Source organism: Lemur catta, chromosome 11 (genome assembly GCF_020740605.2).
Source record: "Lemur catta isolate mLemCat1 chromosome 11, mLemCat1.pri, whole genome shotgun sequence".
NCBI classification, from domain to species: Eukaryota; Metazoa; Chordata; class Mammalia; order Primates; family Lemuridae; genus Lemur; species Lemur catta.
This window is the reverse complement of record NC_059138.1, coordinates 49,381,741-49,399,891: the sequence shown is the minus strand read 5'-3', so window position 1 is coordinate 49,399,891 and position 18,151 is coordinate 49,381,741. Positions and strand designations below refer to the sequence as shown.

The window sequence follows — 18,151 nt, the reverse complement described above, 5'->3', positions numbered from 1 at the left end:
TTAAGTGTACAGTTCAGTGGTAATAAATACATTTATATTCTTTTTTATTTGCTTCATCCCTCCCTTCCTCCTCCCCTACTGAGAATTGTTTTGTGGCCTAACATATGATCTATTCTGGAAAATGTTCCATGTTCACTTGAGAAGAATCTATATTTTACTGTTGTTTGGTGATGTATTCATTCAGTATATGTCTGTTAGGTCTTGTTGGTTTATAGTGTTGTTCAAGTCTTCTAATTCCTTGTTTATGTTTTATGTAGTTCTATTCATTATTGAAAGGGAGGTGTTGAAGTTGACAACTATTGTTGAACTATGTCTCCAGTTCTATCACTTTTGCTTCATAGATTTTGGGGTTCTGTTTTTAGGTGTATATATATGTTTATGATTTTTGTTTTTTCTGAGATAAGATCTTCCTCTGTTGCCCAGGTTAGAGTGCAGCTGTGATCATAGCTCACTGCAGTCTCAATCTCCTGGGCTCAAGCGGCAATCCTCCGGCCTCAGCCTCCCAAGTAGCTGGGAATATAGGTGCATGCCACCATGCCCAGCTAATTTTTCTATTTTTTGTAGAGGCAGGGTCTTGCTCTTGGTCAGGCTGGTCTGGAACTCCTGGCCTCAAGCTATTCTGCCTTGGCCTCCCAAACTGCTGGTATTACAAGTGTGAGCCATTGTGCCAGATCATGCTTTTGATTTTTATATCTTCTTGATAGATTGACACTTTCACAATTATATAACATCTTTCTTTGCTCTTGTAACAATTTTTGTATTAAAGTCTATTTTGTCTGATACTAGTACTGACACTCTAGTCTCTTTTAATTACTGTTTTCATGTAATTTCTTTTTCTACTTCCACTTTCAACTAGTTTGTATCTTTGGTTCTAAAGTGAGTATCTTATATAAACATAGCATATAGTTGAGTAGTTTCATAATTCATTCTTCTAGACTCTACCTCTTAATTAGAGAGATTAATCCATTTATATTTAATGAAATTACTTATAAGAGAGGACTTACTTTGTAATTTTGCAGTTCATTTTCTATAAGTCATATCTTTTTTTTGTTCCTCAGTCCTTCCTCAATTATCACCTTCTTTTGTGTTAGATGTTTTCTAGTGTATCATTTTGATTCCCTTACTTCTTTTACAATAAGTATATTAATTATTTTCTTAGTGGTTGTCCTGGGGATTTCAGTTAACATCTAATTTATGACAATTAGTTCAAAATAATACCAACTTGGTTTCAGTAGCATACAAAAATTTTCCTCCTATATAGCTCTATCCCCCCTTTTATGTTGTCATTAGTATAAATGACATGTATATTTGATAGTCATCAATCTAGAACTGTAATTATTTTATGTAATTGTTTTTTAAATCATGTGGGCAAAAAAAGAGGAGTTACCAAAAATAAAGTAAATGTATAGTTGCTAACTAAAAATACAGATTTTTCCATTTACCTATGTAGTTATTACTGTTGTTTTGTTCTTCTACTTTGAACCTATGTGTATCTTTGAATCTAAAATGTTTCCAGTAGACAGGGTGTGGTTTGATCATGGTTTTCTTGCTAATTGCTTTTGCCAGTCTCTCCCTTTTAATTGTAGTGTTTACATTTAATGAATTAGAATTTACATCTGCCATTTTATTTTTCTTTATTTTATATATAAATGATATTTAGTTTACACTGGGGTTACTTCTCAATAAACCCATTATAAATTGAAAATACCATGAGTTAAAATGCAATTAATACAACTGATCTACTGAGCATCATAACCTAGCCTAGCCTACCTTAAACGTGCTCTGAACATTTACATTAGCCTATAGTTCAGCAAAATCATCTATCACAAAGCCTATTTTATAATAAAGGGTTAAATATCTCAGGTAATTTATCTAATACTGTACTAAAAGTAAAAAACAAAATGGTTATATGAGTGCTCAAAGTACAACTTCTACTGAATGCATATTGTGTTTGCAATATTGTAAGTTGAACTATTGTAAGTTGAGCACCATCTGTATATATTTTTTTGTGTGCCACCTTTTCTCCATTACTGCCTCCTTTGTTTTAAATAGATACTCTCATATGCCATCTTAATTCCTTTGTTTCTTCATTATGCTTTCTGTACTTTCTTAGTGGTTACCTGGGGGGGTTGCAATTAACATTTTAATTTATGCCAATCTCATTCGGACTAGTGTCAACATAATTTCAATAGTTTACAAAAATTTGCTGTTATATAGCTCCATTTCCTCTCACCCCGTTTGTGCTATTATTGTCATACAAATTACAGCCTTATATATTATATGTTCATCAGCATAGATTTTTTTTTTTTATTGCTTTACGCAGTTGTTTTTTATATCAGGAGAAAAAAGTGTTGGGCCAGCAGGTGTCTGTTTTTAGTTCTTGGTGCACTCTTGGCCAAAGAATGACCAGACACACCAAAAGCAAGGCCAGCATGAAATGAAATTTATTGAGAAAGAGCAAGATACATTCGCCATAGAGGACGAACAGGCCCCCTGTCGTGTAACAAGAGGCCTGGTTATGGTCTGGGGTCTTGTTTTATACTGTCCGGATTGGGCCCTCCTTGTAGTTCAGACGTCACCATGGAACCACTCTGATGGACAGTTAATGACATGATAATTAGCCTTAGGTTACTCTAGGTCACTTTCCAGATCATATGGTGCCTGGGCTGTCTGCTTGCTACTGGGGAATTCCCTGCATTCTTTTGCTGATTGACAGGTTGTACCTCCTTTCCCCAGGTGTAGCAATTGCTTGGGACAGGATTAAGGTGCGGCAGCACCAAGACCAGGTGCCTGCCCTTGCCCTTTTTCCCCAGGTATGGCAATTATTTGAGGCAGCACCAAGGTGAGGTGCCTGCCTTTGACCCTAGGATAGCTGGAGGTCCCTCACTATCTACCTAACAAAAGGAGTTTCAAACAAAAAGTACATTTATGTGTTTTTTATGTTTACTTATCTCATTACTTTTGCCAGTATTCTTTGTTTCTTTATATGAATTCCAGTTACTGTCTAGTGCCTCTCATTATAGCTTGATTAACTCCTCCTAATATTTCTTGCAGGGCAGGTCTACTAGCAACATACTCTTTCTAATTTTGTTTTTCTAGGAATATCTTAATTTTTCTTTCAATACTGAAGAATAATTTTACTAGATATAAAATTCTTATTTGACAGTTTTTTACTTTTATTACTTTGAATGTTATCCCACTGCATTTTGGCCTCCATGGTTTTCAGTGTGAAATCAGCTTGTAATCTTAGTGAGGATCCCTTGAATATGCTGAATTGCTTCTCAAAATAGCTAGAAGGGAATGATTTGTATGTTACTAGCATGAAAAAAAAAGATAGAGTGATGGATATACTAATTTGATTTTTACACATTATATGAATTTATCAAATTATCACATGTACCTCTAAAATATGTGCATCTATTATGTATCAGTAAAAATAAATGTATTCCTAAGTATTTTTTAAGAAGGATAAAGGATCCCTCAGAACAGTAAGAAAAGTATGCAGAAAAAATGAGAAAAAATTATAAATGGACATATTACAGAAAGAGCCAATACATACTGCTAATAAAAATGTGAAGAGATGTTTAGTTAATTGACCAGGGGAAAGTAAATCAAGATTATAATAAGAAAGCATTTAACACACATTCAATTGGAAAATATGAAAAATTCTGATGATACTAAGTTAGACCTTGTTCTATCTTGAGTGGATTTTGTCTTTAACTTTCATTTCTTCCCCTAAGGAGGATCATTTTCATGTTTGAGAATGTTTGCCATTTATATTTGAAGACCACTTTGGTATGGCAAATTGCTAATACTAAGTTAAGTAGGATACAAAAACAGAAAAGGTATGGGAAAGAGAAACTTTACAGGGAGTTGAGCGAGAAAGCTATTCTTGCAGAACATTTCTTTATGAGATGTTCTAAGGTTATAAGAGAACCAAAGGAATATTTTGTTACAGTGGTTTCTCCCACTAGATTGTGTCCTCCCTGAGAAAGGGACAGTGCCTGGCACACAGAAGAATGGAAAGAGAGAAAGAAGAAAGATCAGTGGGCTGATAAGACTGTAGAGAGTTTAAAGCAGTGGAGAATACATTATGAGTTCTAGACAATCCACTATGATTATTATTTCCCAGTTTTACTTCATCTACTACCAAATCTCTTTTGATTTTGCATTTTTCCACATTATTTTTCTGATAAATTGAAAAGGAGACTCATTTTTCAGATCTCATAATTAGATATGTGTTATGATTTTAGGAGACTGTTGATACAACTTATTTTCCTAAAATACTTAGTATATACATTGTCAAAAAATAAAAAAGTTCAGGCGAGGTGTGGTGGCTTCCGCCTGTAATCCTAGCACTCTGGGAGGCCCAGGCAGGAGGATCCCTTAATCTCAAGAGTTCGAGACCAGCCTGAGTAAGAGCGAGACCCTGTCTATACAAAAAATAGAAAAACTGAGCCAGGTATGGTGATGCATGCCTGTAGTCCTAGCTAATCTGGAGGCTGAGGCAGGAGGATTGCTTGAGCCCAGAAGTTTGAGGTTGCTGTGAGCTAGGTTGATGCCATGGCACTCTAGCCCAGGCGACAGAGCAAGACTCTGTCTCCAAAGAAAAAAATTTTAATAGTTTAACAATTCTAAGAAGTTATTAAACATTTAAATTTCTGGCTTGTTTCCCTTACGTTCTAAATAATTGCTAGAAATATGTCAAGTTTTTTGGCTTTAATTTCAGGTGTATATATTCAAGTTAGCAACTTTGCTGTGACTGGTATCAACAATAAAGTACTGTGAGGCCAGGTATGGTGGCTCATAACCTGTAATCCCAGCATTTTGGGAGGCAGAGGCGGGAGGATTGCTTGAGGCCAGGAGTTCAAGATCAGCCTGGGCAACATAGCAAGATGGGAGATGTCACTTAACTCCAATGAGAATGGCCTTTATCAAAAAGTCCCAAAACAACACATGTTGGCGTGGATGCAGAGAGACAGGAACACTCATACACTGCTGGTGGGACTGCAAACTAGTGCAACCCCTGTGGAAAGCATTATGGAGATACCTTAAACAGATTCAGGTAGACCTACCATTCGATCCAGCAATCCCATTATTGGGCATCTACCCAGAGGAACAAAAGTCATTCTATAAAAAAGACACCTGTACCCGAATGTTTATAGCAGCACAATTCACAATTGCAAAGATGTGGAAACAACCCAAATGCCCATCAATTCATGAGTGGATTAGTAAATTGTGATATATGTATACCATGGAGTATTACTCAGCTATAAGAAATAATGGTGATATAGAGTCCCTTTTGTTCTCCTGGAGAACCCATTCTATTAAGTGAAGTATCCCAAGAATGGAAAAACAAGCACCACATGTACTCACCAGCAAATTGGTTTCCCTGATCATCACCTAAGTGCACATTTGGGAATAACACCAATTGGGTATCAAACTGAGGTGGGGTGTGGGGAGAGGGGAAGGGTGTATACCTACATGATGAGTGCATTGCGCACCATCTGGGGAATGGTCATGCTTGAATGTTCTGACTCGGGGGGGGTGGGGGGAGGGGATGGGGGTATAACTACATGATGAGTGCAATGCGCACTGTCTGGGGAATGGACACACTTGAAGTTCTGACTCGGGGGAATGGGCGGGACATGGGAAATATATATAATCTGAACTTTTGTACTCCCATAATAAGCTGAAATAAAAAAAAAAAATGAAAAAAAAATTAGCCACACGTGGTGGTGTGTGCCAGTAGTCCCAGCTACGTGGGAGGCAGAGGTGAAGGATTGTTTGAGCCCAGGAGTTTGAGGCTGTAGTCAGCTGTGATCATGCCACTGCATTCCAGCCTAGGACAACAAAGAGTAACCCTGTCTCGGAAAAAAAAAAAATTCTGTGACCCTTTTTACTGTTCTGGAGGAGTATACCTATATTCTAATATAAGTTTTTTGTTTTTGTTTTTTCCACTTAACACATTAACTGCCATGTGAGTTGTATTTAACTCAAGCTAGTTTTGAACCCGGGGTCTCATGAAGCATATGTAACTTACATATCTCTTCCCCTTGGGAGCTGCATATGAACTATTTTTCAAGTTGCTTATAACTCATGCACAGAAAACAATAAACACATTTTTCATTACATTAGAAAGGATGGTTTTGTTTTTGAAATTTTTATTTTTATTTTCATAATAAGACACCCTGGCCCCAAGGAAAAATTGTTTTTTCTAGTGTGGCCATCAATGTGTTAAAAGAGCTATGTTTATATAAATGAATGTTAGAAATATGTTCTCAGACTTGAAGATTCTACATAAATTTCAAGAATTAAAAAAAGATTTGCAGCCTGAGCAACAGCGAGACCCCGTCTCTACTAAAAATAGAAAGAAGTTATCTGGCCAACTAAAATATATATATAGAAAAAATTAGCCGGGCATGGTGGCGCATGCCTGTAGTCCCAGCTACTCGGGAGGCTGAGGCAGTAGGATCGCTTAAGCCCAGGAGTTTGAGGTTGCTGTGAGCTAGGCTGACGCCACGGCACTCACTCTAGCCCGGGCAACAAAGCGAGACCCTGTCTCAAAAAAAAAAAAAAAAAAAAATTTGCTATACAAATTTTCACATGTACAGAAAAATACAGAACAATGTATCACCTTATGGTACATGTATCACCTAGATTTACCAAATTATTAGTATTTTAGTACTTTTTTTTGAGGTATTATAAACTATAGCTATCATGTCAGCCCTTAATTCTTCAGAATGAATCTCTTAAAAGAAAAGACAGTTTTTTACATAACTATAGTACCATTATCTCAAGAAACACAATGAATGGGTTTTAAAATATTATCTAACATTTAGAATAATATTAATCTAATACCAGCCCATGTTCACATTTCTGTAGTTATCCTCAAATTGGCTTTTTAAAATTTGTTTGCTTGAACCAGAGTCCTTTGGGTTGTTTACTCTCTAAACATCCCTTTAATCTAGAACAGTTCTCCCTCTTCTGACACCTTTTTTCCTAACCTTAGTTTGACTTGAAGAAACCAAGGCATAGTCTTATAGGTTAGAATATTACAACTTCTGTTAATTTGTGGCATCTGTTACCCTGGTAATCTAGTCTCTAAATTTTCTATGAATTGGAAGTTAGATCTAAAGCTTGTTTAGATTCAGATTAAAGCCCCCCCCCCAAAAAAAATTTCATAGGTGATGCCGGACCTTTAATTTTGTGTTACAAAATCTAGTTATTCTACTATAAATGATGCTAAGGTTGATTACTATTCAAGTTTTGGAGTTGTTTGCTTGTTTGTTGACAAAGTAGAATATATTAACTGGAATAACATGAAGTTTTTGTGAAAATGCTTTCGTAACTCTAATGCTTGCATTTGTGGAGTGTTCTTTATAGCTCTCAAAGCACTTAGTAGAAACTGTTAAATAAATATTTGTTAATATGTGTTTTGGTGTTTTTATGTACCCCCATGTGAAAAGATAAAACAATGACTTTTTTTAATTATAGGTTTTCAGCTACTAATGTTACAAACAATAAAATATTGGGTCATAGAGTTGAAGAAAAGACGTAAACCAGGTAGGTAAATAATAAAAATCTAAAGAAATAATAAAACTATCATTTATTTTTATAGGACATTATTGATATAACTGATAAAATTGGAATGTGAACTGTACAGTACTGTGTCAAAATTAAGTCTCTTGAATTTGATAATTGTACTGTGATTATTTAAGAGAATATTCTGAAGTATTTAAGGTGAAGGGGGGATATTGTATGCATCCTACTTTCAAATGATTCAGAAAAAATAAATTGGCCCCGCTCGGTGGCTCAAGCCTATAATCCCAGCATTTTGGGAGGCTGGAGTAGGAGGATCACTTGAGGCCAGGAGTTTGAGCCCAGCCTGGGTAACAAAGCAAGACTGTCTCTACAAAAAAATAATTTAAAAAATTAGCTGGCAGTGGTGGTGTACTCCTGTAGTTCTGACTGAGGACTTACAGGGAGTCTGAGGCAGGAGGATCACTTGAGCCTAGCAGTTTGCAGTTACAGTGAGCTACGATTGTGCCACTGTACTCTATACTACATGACAGAGCAAGACCCTGTCTCAAAAAAAAAGGAAGGGAGGGTGGGAGGGAAATGATACGTAATATGAGAAAGAGTTTGGTGAAGTTGTGATCAGTAGGAACTCATTTATTGCCAGTGAAAGTATAAATTGGTCCAGCCTTTCTGGAAAACATTTTGACAATTTGTATCAAGTTTTGAAATAGTTTAGCCCTGCAATCTTACTTTGCCTTCTAGAGTAATTGTAGGAAGACTACAAAAAGATGTATGTATAAGGATATTATATCTGAATAACTTATAATTGAGAAATAGGCAACAACCTAATATCTAACAATATGAGACCGATTAAATAAATATAATTAAATACTGTGCAAGCATTAATATGATGTAAATACATATTTATTGACACAGTATAATATATTTTTAAGTGTTAAATCAGTCTTCTAAAGAAGCATGAGTAGTATTAATATTAACCTGTTTTTGATTTTCCAAAAAGGTGCACATATACAGTGCATGAATGTGCATACATGTTTGATTAATATACAGTATTTATTAGTAGTTAGATGTAATCTGTGTGTGTATGTACACATATATGTGTGTATGTACATAGACATTTGGAAAGATGACACCCGTATGTTGCTAGTGATTATTTTTTAATAGTGACTTTATAAGTGATTTTTATACTTTTTTGTATTTGTTAAAAAAGAGTATATGTTGCTTTTGTCTTCAAATTTTTATAAGATAATACCTCTTATTAAGGTTATGTGCTTTTATTTCATTTTATACCTATGCAACAACTTCATGTATGCAATAAAAATAGTGCTGTATTCGATGGTACTCTGTACTAGATTGAAGAAGATTTCTGAGTAGTGTTTATGAGGCTAAATTCATAGATTCTGTAACTTGGTCAACTGCTTTCCTTCTGTTACATGGTCAGAATCTGTTTCTACCTCTTTCTTAGCTGTGTGAGCAGCATCACACCTGCTCACACAGCTTAGCCGAAGTATGTTACCATTTTTGGAAGATCAGAAGGCATGTTATAATTTTATATTTTGCTTTTCTTTAACAGATTTTTCTTCAATTAATTAAAAATATGGATCCTGAAACAGAGGGACTACCGATTATCAGAGTGACACCTCTTCAACAAATGCTTGCCTCTTGTACTGGAGCTATACTGACATCACTAATGGGTAAAATTATGTTGCTAGCATAGATTATATAACTTTGAATGAATCAGTGATTCCATTTCAGTTTTACTATTGGTGAAATAATGAAATGATATTACCATTTATCCTTAATGATTGCTAATATTCCTTTATCATCATGATATGAAAAGAAAATCTTAGAGATTCAAGAGACTTGAATTTTAGTCCTTGCTTTGCCATTCTCAGGGTGAAAACACTTAGGGACAAACCTAACATTTCTCTGAACTTCATTTTTTTGTCTGTAAAATTATGGGCTTAGACTGGGAGTTCTTTGAGGTCCTTATCATCATTAAACTTTTGACTATTTTTCCTTTTTATAATAGAAAACAAGAAGGTGAAAAAAAATTAATGATACAGAATTTGAGCAATTTGTGGTAGCAACAAATACAAATATTCTTTGCATTGATAGCAAATTTCTTGAATTTCTCTGGATCACATTTTTCTCTTTCTTATAGTCATTTTCTTATACACATAGCCAAATGACATAGATGATGTTTAGCATTTTAATGATTTTAGGTTGGCTGGTTTATTTTTTCTTTTTTTAAAAAAATTTAATTTTTTATTTCAAAGTATTAAGGTGGTACAAATATTTTTGTTACATGAATAGCTTTTGTTATGCTTGAGTCAGATCTATTAGTGTGCACATCACCCGAATAGTGTTCACTGTACCCCTTAGGTAACTTTTTGCCCCTCCTCTCCTCCTCCTCCTCCCTCCCCTCCTCCTCCCTCCCCTCCTCCTCCCCCCCCCTCCTCCTCCCCCTCCTCCTCCTCCCCCTCCCCTCCCAGCCCCCGCTTGATTTCCAATGACTTTTACTTCCCTCTTTGAATGTGCATGCCCATCTGTTAGTTCCAGTTTATTAGAGGGTATATATGGTGTTTGTTTTTCCATTCTTTAGATACTTCACTTAGTATAATAGTCTCTAGTTCCATCCAAATTGCTGCAAAAGACATTAATTCATTTTTTATGGCTGAGTAGTACTCTATGATATACATATACCACATTTTTTTAATCCAGTCATGAATTGATGGGCACTTGGGTTGATTCCACATCTTTGCAGTTGTGAATTGTGCTGCAATAAACATTTGAGTGCAGGTGTCTTTTTGTTAAAACGACTTCTTTTCTTTGGATAGATACCCAGTGGTGGGATTGGTGGATCGAATAGTAGGTCTACTTTTAGTTCTTTGAGAAATCTCCATACTGTTTTCCATAAATGTTGGTACTAATTTGCAATCCCACCAACAGTGTATAAGCATTTCTTTCTCTCTGCATCCACACTAGCATCTGTCATTTTTGGACTTTTTAATAAAAGCCATTCAAACATGGGTAAGGTGATATCTTATTGTGATTTAAATTTGCATTTCTCTGATGCATTTTTGCATGTTTGTTGGCCATTCATCTGTCTTTTTTTTGAAAAGCTGCTGTTCATGTCTTTGCTGTTCATGTCTTTGCCCACTTTTTAACAGGCTTGTTTTTTTCTGGATGATTTGTTTGAGTTCTTTGTAGATTCTGGTTATCAGCCTTTACTGGATGTATAGTTTGTGAATATTTTCTCACATTCTATAGGTTATCTGTTTTCTCTGTTGATTATTTCCTTAGCTGTGCAGAGCTTCTTAATTTAATTAAGTCCCATTTATTTATTTTTGTTGTTGCTGTAATTGCCATTGGGGTCTTAGTCGTAAATTCTTTGCCTACGCTGATATCTAGAAGAGTTTTTCCTACATTTTCTTCCAGAATTTTTATGGTTTCATGCCTTACATTAAGTCTTTTATCCATCTTGAATTAATTTTTGTGAGTGGTGAGAGATAAGCATTTTAATTCATTCTTCTGCATGTGTCTGTCCAATTTTCCCAGCACCATTTATTGAATAGGGCTTCTTTTCCCCAGTGTTATGTTGTTGTCTTCTTTGTCAAAGATGAATTGGCTGTAGGTAGATGGTTTCAGATCTGGATTCTCTGTTCTGTTCCATTGGTCTATGTTACCATTTTTGTGCCAATACAATGCTTTTTGATTACTATAGCCTTGTAGTATATTTGAAATCTGGTAATGTGATGCCTCCAGATTTGTTCTTTTTGCTAAGATTGCTTTGGCTCTTTTCTGGTTCCAAACGAAGCATAGAATTATTTTTTCTAGGTCTGTGAAATATGTTGGCATTTTGATAGGGATTGCACTGAATCTGTAAATCACTTTGGGTAGTATGGACATTTTAACAATGTTGATTCTACCAATCCATGAGTGTATATTTTTCCATTTGTTTGTGTCATCTGTGATTTCTTTCCTCAAGTGTTCTGTAGTTCTCCTTGTAGAGATCTTTCACCTCCTTGGTTAAGTATATTCCTAGGTACTTTGCTTTCTCTGTAATGTGAGATACTGAGTCTTTGATTTCACTCTTAGCTTTACTGTTATTGGTATAATATATAGAAATGCTACTGATTTGTGTAAATTGATTTTGTAACCCGAGACTTTCCTAAATTTATTTCTCAATTCCAAGAGTCTCTTGGGGAGTCTTTGGGGTTTTCTAGACACAAGATCATATTGTCATTGAAAAGTAATACCCCTCTTTCTGGATGTGGATACCGTTTATTTCTTTCTTTTGCCTGATTGCTCTGACTAGGACTTCCAGCACTATGTTGAATAGAAGTGGTGACAGTGGGCACCCTTGTCTTGTTCCAGTTCTGAGTGGGAATGCTTTCAACTTTTCCCTATTCAGTATGATGTTGTCTGTGGGTTTGCCATATATGGGTTTCATAATTTTGAGGTATGTTAGGTTGACTAGTTTATTTATATAAGATAAAGGATTAGAACAAAGTAATTACTTATGATGTAGTATTTTCAGGTGAGAATTTAGGGTGGAAAAGGCCTTAGAGATCATCTAATGTGATTGTCCTCATTCTCAGATGAGCAAAAGTTATCTTAGAACCATTATTTGGCATTTTCTATTACTAGGATAAGATACAGCATACATATTAAAACCACTTTCCTTCACTATGCTGTTTCCAAATGGAATAACACAACCTGGTGCTAAAGATGATTTATGGCCCACTTACTCAAAGTTTTACTACCTGTAGTTCCTATTTGATACATGTAGATTTGTCAGATTAGTGAGGCTAATATCATTTGATTATCAATTACTTGTAATACAAAGTTATTCTCAAATATTTAATAGACTTTTGGAACTTTTTACTGCTTACCTTAGAGAACAATTTTCTAATAAATATTAGTAGTTTTAGTTTTAATACTAATCGAATTGTGTTTGTAAAAATATTATAAATGACAGTTTCATACCCATGAGAGAAGTAATTATAGTGTATCTGTCACTGATCCTCTTTAAAGCAAATTCAAGGGCAAAAAATTAGAATGTTACATTCAAGACTACTTTAACATAGACAATTTTATAGCCATTATATTGCCATGAGGAAAAATATGCATAGATGCACTTTGTGTTCTTTGGCAAATGTCTATACAGTTTACAGGTATCACTTGCTAATTGAAACTTATGTATATTCATAGTGACACCTCTGGATGTTGTTAAAATTCGACTCCAAGCCCAAAACAACCCATTCCCTAAAGGTATGTACAATAGTTATCCTGAAAATGTTATGTTAGATTTTTAAATGTTACTGCATTCATTTTTGTTTGAATATTATTCATTTTGTTAATTTATTAAAATTGATGCCTCTTTGTCCTCATGCAGAAACATTTTTCTATGTTCAGTTGTTCAGGATGAAGTATAGGCAGAAAATATATATATAACACTTTATGGACCTAGTTATTAAAACAGAGGATGATTATATATTTGAGTATATGTCTCATAGATAAAAACAAAATTATACTTGTTAGGGAACTTAGAATCTAGCTTCTTTGCCCAAGAGCTGTGCCTGTCCTAGAGTGTTCATGATAATCATCCAACTGTTGCTTGAATACAGTGATTGGAAATTTATTATTTTATCAGGTGACTTGGTTAATTGCTAAATAGTAGTTTATGTGGAATTTGAGACAAGTAATTATATATTTCTATAAGAGGGGCAACAATAGCCATTCCTGGGTCAGTCTTTTACAGCTTTATAAAGATAATGGCATTTCAAACATATTTACATAGTAGGAAATAGACTGTTTCAACTGTGAGAAAATTGGCTCAGATATAAATGCCACCCGATTAAATGCATAACATTGAAATGGATTGAACAACAGTGGTCTTTGAGATGAATGAAAGGATAGATGGATTGTAGGAAGAGACTAAAGAGGTACACATTAAAGAAAGCCTTGAAAGCAGAAGGAGACATTCAGGCACATATGTATTCTGAAGCTCACAGTATTATATACTAGCAAACAGACATGACAGTTTTTGGCAGCAAGAATGAGGCGAATAAATAGGAAAGAGTTTATTAGAGGAAGTTGTACTAAATTAGGTGGGAGCTCACAAATGGCTAGAATGAGTAGTACAAATACAGAGAAAGGGACAAAACATAGCATTATTTATATTGATAAGAACTTTTCTTTTCATAATGTATTTTTGTCTGAATTTCCCTTCCAGACCACAAAGTTTTCATCAGGACAAATAGAGAAGACATGCACCCATGTTCTCTTTTCCAAACAGATTTTCTTCCTTTCTCTTCCTTCTTCAGTCTCTCAGATAACCTGAAAGAATTCACTCCTTTGTACATTTTCTTCGTTCTACAGTTTTGAAAGCATAATATCTACTAATTTATTCCATTACTTTTCACAATTGTGAGTTTAGAGTCCATTGCCACAGCATGAAGCAAATTATGTATATTTCATCCTAAAAAGAAATAGTTATTTATCTTTTTCATGGTTATTTCTCTTTTCATATTTTTTTAGTCCCCAATTTCAATTTGTTCATCTGTAAAAATAATACAGTTGTGTGAATTAATTATTGGCTATTGGAATCTTCTTTGTTAGGAAAATGTTTTGTATATAGTAATGGACTCATGGATCATCTATGTGTCTGTGAAGAGGGAGCCAACAAAGTATGGTATAGGAAGCCAGGAAACTTCCAAGGAACATTGGTAAGGAGACTATATTACTTAGAATCTCAGTATATTTTCTATTTTTATATTTAATCTTATATATGAAAAATTTTCTAATTGCAATAGAGTAAAAAATCATATTAAAGCAGGAAAAGAAAAGTACTACTTTGCTTTTTAACTTTTTGTTAACGTTCTTTTCATTGGTTCATGCTTTTCATGTAAAAAAGGGGGGCAGTAACTTTTTTTAATCTAAACTTTTTTGAGATAATTGTAGATCACATGTAATTTTAAGAAAAATACACAGATAGATTCATGTATTTTCATCCAGTGGTAACATCTTACAAAACTAATACAATGCCACAACCAGGATATTGACATTGATAACAATTAAAATTAAAAATAATTCCATTACCACAAGGATTCTTCCTGTTTTTCTTACAGAGCCATACCCATTTCCCTTGTGCTCTCACCCAGTCCTTAACCATTGGCAACTACTGATCTATTCTCCATTTATATAATTTTATCATTTTAAAAAATGTTATATGAATGGAATCTAAACATATGTAGCCTTTTGGAGTTGTCATTCTTTACTTAGCATAATTATCTGGTGATTGATCCAGGTTGTTGCATGAATCAATCATTTGTTCTTTTTTTATTGCTCATGGTATGGATTATTTCATATTATGGTTGTACCACAGTTTGATTTTAGAATTCTTTCCAGTTTTCGGTTATTACGAATGAAGCTGCTACAAACATTCACTTACAATTTTCTTGTGTGAAAGTAAGTCTTCACTTCTCTGGTAAAAATGCCTTAGGAGTACAGTTGCTGAGTCACATGATCATTTCATGTTTAGAGCTTAAGAAACTGCCAACCTGTTTTCTAGATTGGCTATCATTTTACATTCCCCTTAGCAAAATATGAGTGACTCAGTTTCTCCACATCTTTAATAACATTTGGTGGTGTCACTGTTTTTATTGTAACAATTATGGTGTGTAGAGACATCTCATGGTTTTAATTTGCATTTCCTGGTGGCTAACGATGTTGAACATCTTTTCATATGCTTATTTGCTATCAGTGTATCCTCTTCAGTGAAATGGCTGTTCATATCTTTTGACCAGTTTTTTTTGGTTTTGGTTTTGGTTTTGTTTTTTTGAGACAGAGTCTCGCTCTGTTGCTGGGACTAGAATGCAATGGCGTCACTGTGTAGCTCAGGGCAGCCTCAAACTCCTCGGCTCAAGCCATCCTCCCACCTTGGGCTCTCAAAGTGCTAGGATTACAAGCATGAGCAATCAGGCCTGGACTTCTTTGCCCATTTTCTGATTAAATTGTTTTGAATTTTTGCTGTTGAGTTTTGAGAGTTCTTTATATATTCCAGATACCATTCCTTTGTGGTTTGCAAATGTTTTCTCCTGCTATCTTGTCTTTTCATCCTTTAGTGGTCTTTCATGGAGTAGAAGTTTTTAATTTTGATGCAATTTCAGTTTTCAGTTTCCTTTTATAGATCATGCTTTTGTTATCAAGTCTAAAAACTCTTAGACCCTGAAGATTTTTTCCTGAAAGTTTTATATTACATTTAAGTCTTTGATCCATTTTGCATTATTTTTATGTAAGGCATGAAACTGAGTTTGAGGTAGGTTTGTCATTGTTGCTGCCTGTGGATGTCCACTTGGATTTGTTGAAAAGGCTACCTTTCCTCCATTAAGTTGCTTTTTGCATCTTTGTCAAAAATTAGTTGGACATATTGGGTGTATCTATTTCAAGGTTCTCTATTTGGTTTCATTTATCTTTTGTCTGTTGCTCTATCAATACCACACAGTCTTAATCATGTATCTATATAATAACTTAAAATCAGGTAGACTGATTTTCCTATTTTATTCTTATATTTCTTTTTTGAAGTTGTTTTAGCTATTCTCAAAATTCCTTTGTCTTTCCAGACAAATTTTAGAATAATCTTCGTATCTACAAAAAAATATTGCTAAGTTTTATATAGCAATTACATTAAACCTGTATATTTGGGAAAAATGACATCTTTGCTGTAAGTGTTGAGTCTTCCAATACACTTTTAACCTGTCTGTATCATAACTGAAGTGAATTTCTTATAGGCAGCATATAATTGAGTCATGTTTTAAATCCAGTCTGTCAGTTTTCATCTTTTAATTGATAGATTTACTATATTAATGCAGTAATATTAATGCTTAAGCCTACCATTTTATTTTTTATTTTCTCTTTGTTCTGTTTTCTACTTCTGTTTTATTTTTCCTGCCTTCCTGTGTTACTTGAACAATTCTTAGAATTCCATTTTGATCGGCAGTATTTTTTGTATATATTTCTTATGAGTCTGAGGCTTTCTAATTTTTCGCTTCTTTGAAGCATGCTTGTAAATGATTTTTACATTGGCTGCTTTAAAATCTTTGTCAGATAATTCTGTCATCTCTTTTATCTCAGTGTTTGCATCTGTTTATTTTCTATCTTCATTCAGTTTGACATTTTCTGATTCTTAGAATGAGTGATTTTCAGTTGAACCCCAGATGTTTTGAGGATTTTTTCATTAACTTCTTAACCTCGCTTAAACATTCTATTTTAACTGGCTTTTTCTGACACTGCTACCACAGAGGAAGAGGAGGGATGCCTCCTTGTTACTGCTGGATAGAGCTAGAAGTCCAGATTTCCCACTCAGCCTCCATTGACACACAGTGTGAGGGAAGACCTCTTTTACTGAGGAGCAGGGATGAGAATTCTGGCTTTGCACATGGTTTCCACTGACTGTGTAGTGGGGTGGCTTCCTTACTGTTTAGTGATGTCAAAAGTCCTGACTCTTCACTACTACTCCTCTAACACCACCCTCTCAGGGAGTGGTGGGGGGAAACTAATTGCTGACCTGATAGGGATAAAAGTCTTGGTTCTCTACTGACCTTCTGTGATACTACCGCAACAAAGGTATTATAGCGCCTCATTATAGCCTTACAAGGGTAGCAGTCTAGACTACCTACTTGGCCTTTGCTGGTATGCATCTGGGTGGTGCCATGGGCTTTTCTTTGGTATTTGGCTAGAGTAGAGTGGTTGTTGTCTAAAAGTTTTCTCTCTGAGGTTCCCCTTTCCTGGAAAAACATGTGGTTCTTTGTGATTGGCTTCCTTTACTTAGCCCATTGTTTTAAGATTCATCCATGTTGTAGCATGTATCAGTTTTTTTATTGCCAAGTAATATTCCATTATATAAATATATCAGGTTTTATTTATCCATTCATCAGTTGATAGACATCTGGGTTATTTCTACTTTTTGGAATAATTAATGCTGCTGTGAACATTCAAGCTTTTGTGTGAACATGTGTTTTAATTTCTCTTGGATATATACCTGAGTTTGAATTAGTAGGTCATACGGTAACTATGTTTAATCTTTTGAGAAATTGCCAGGCTGTTTACCAAAGTGGCTACACCGTTTTACATTCCCACCAGCAATATGTAAAGGTTCCAATTTCTCCACAGTCTCACCAGTATTTGTTATTGTTAGCTTATCTAATGGGTATGAAGTGATATCTCATTGTGGTTTTGCTTTGCATTTCCATAATTATCAGTAATGTTGACCATTTTTTCCTGTGCTCATTGGCTATTTGTATGTCTTCAGAGAAATATCTATTCAATCCTTTGTCAATTTTTAATTTTGTTTTTTTATTATTAAATTGTAAGGGTTTGCTTATTAATAGAAGACTTCTCTTCAGTTGCTTTTGGTTCCTTTCTAAAGATTTCAGATAGTGGGCTTTAATAATATTTTCTCTGATTTCATAGTTAGTCAGGAGAGTTTATCTAACCAATTGTCTGCCATTGCTCTACTTCTTTTTTTATAATAGTGTTTCAGAAGTTTTATTTCTCAGTCCTAAGTAGAACAGTCCAGAGCTAAGTAATAAAGACTTTATTC

The 18,151-nt window shown here is 34.6% G+C and overlaps 1 protein-coding gene across 2 annotated transcripts in view; it reads left to right on the top strand.

The window, feature by feature from the left end:
- SLC25A40 (solute carrier family 25 member 40) overlaps positions 1 to 18,151 on the top strand; it is a 40,886-nt gene that overhangs the window by 8,340 nt on the left and 14,395 nt on the right. For both annotated transcript variants that reach the window (XM_045564645.1, XM_045564646.1), the window contains exons 2-5: positions 7,498 to 7,566; positions 9,116 to 9,236; positions 12,760 to 12,819; positions 14,170 to 14,276. In XM_045564645.1, the coding sequence (XP_045420601.1) occupies positions 9,140 to 9,236; positions 12,760 to 12,819; positions 14,170 to 14,276 (264 nt within the window). In that variant the 5' untranslated portion in view covers positions 7,498 to 7,566; positions 9,116 to 9,139. The remainder of the gene's footprint in view (positions 1 to 7,497; positions 7,567 to 9,115; positions 9,237 to 12,759; positions 12,820 to 14,169; positions 14,277 to 18,151) is intronic.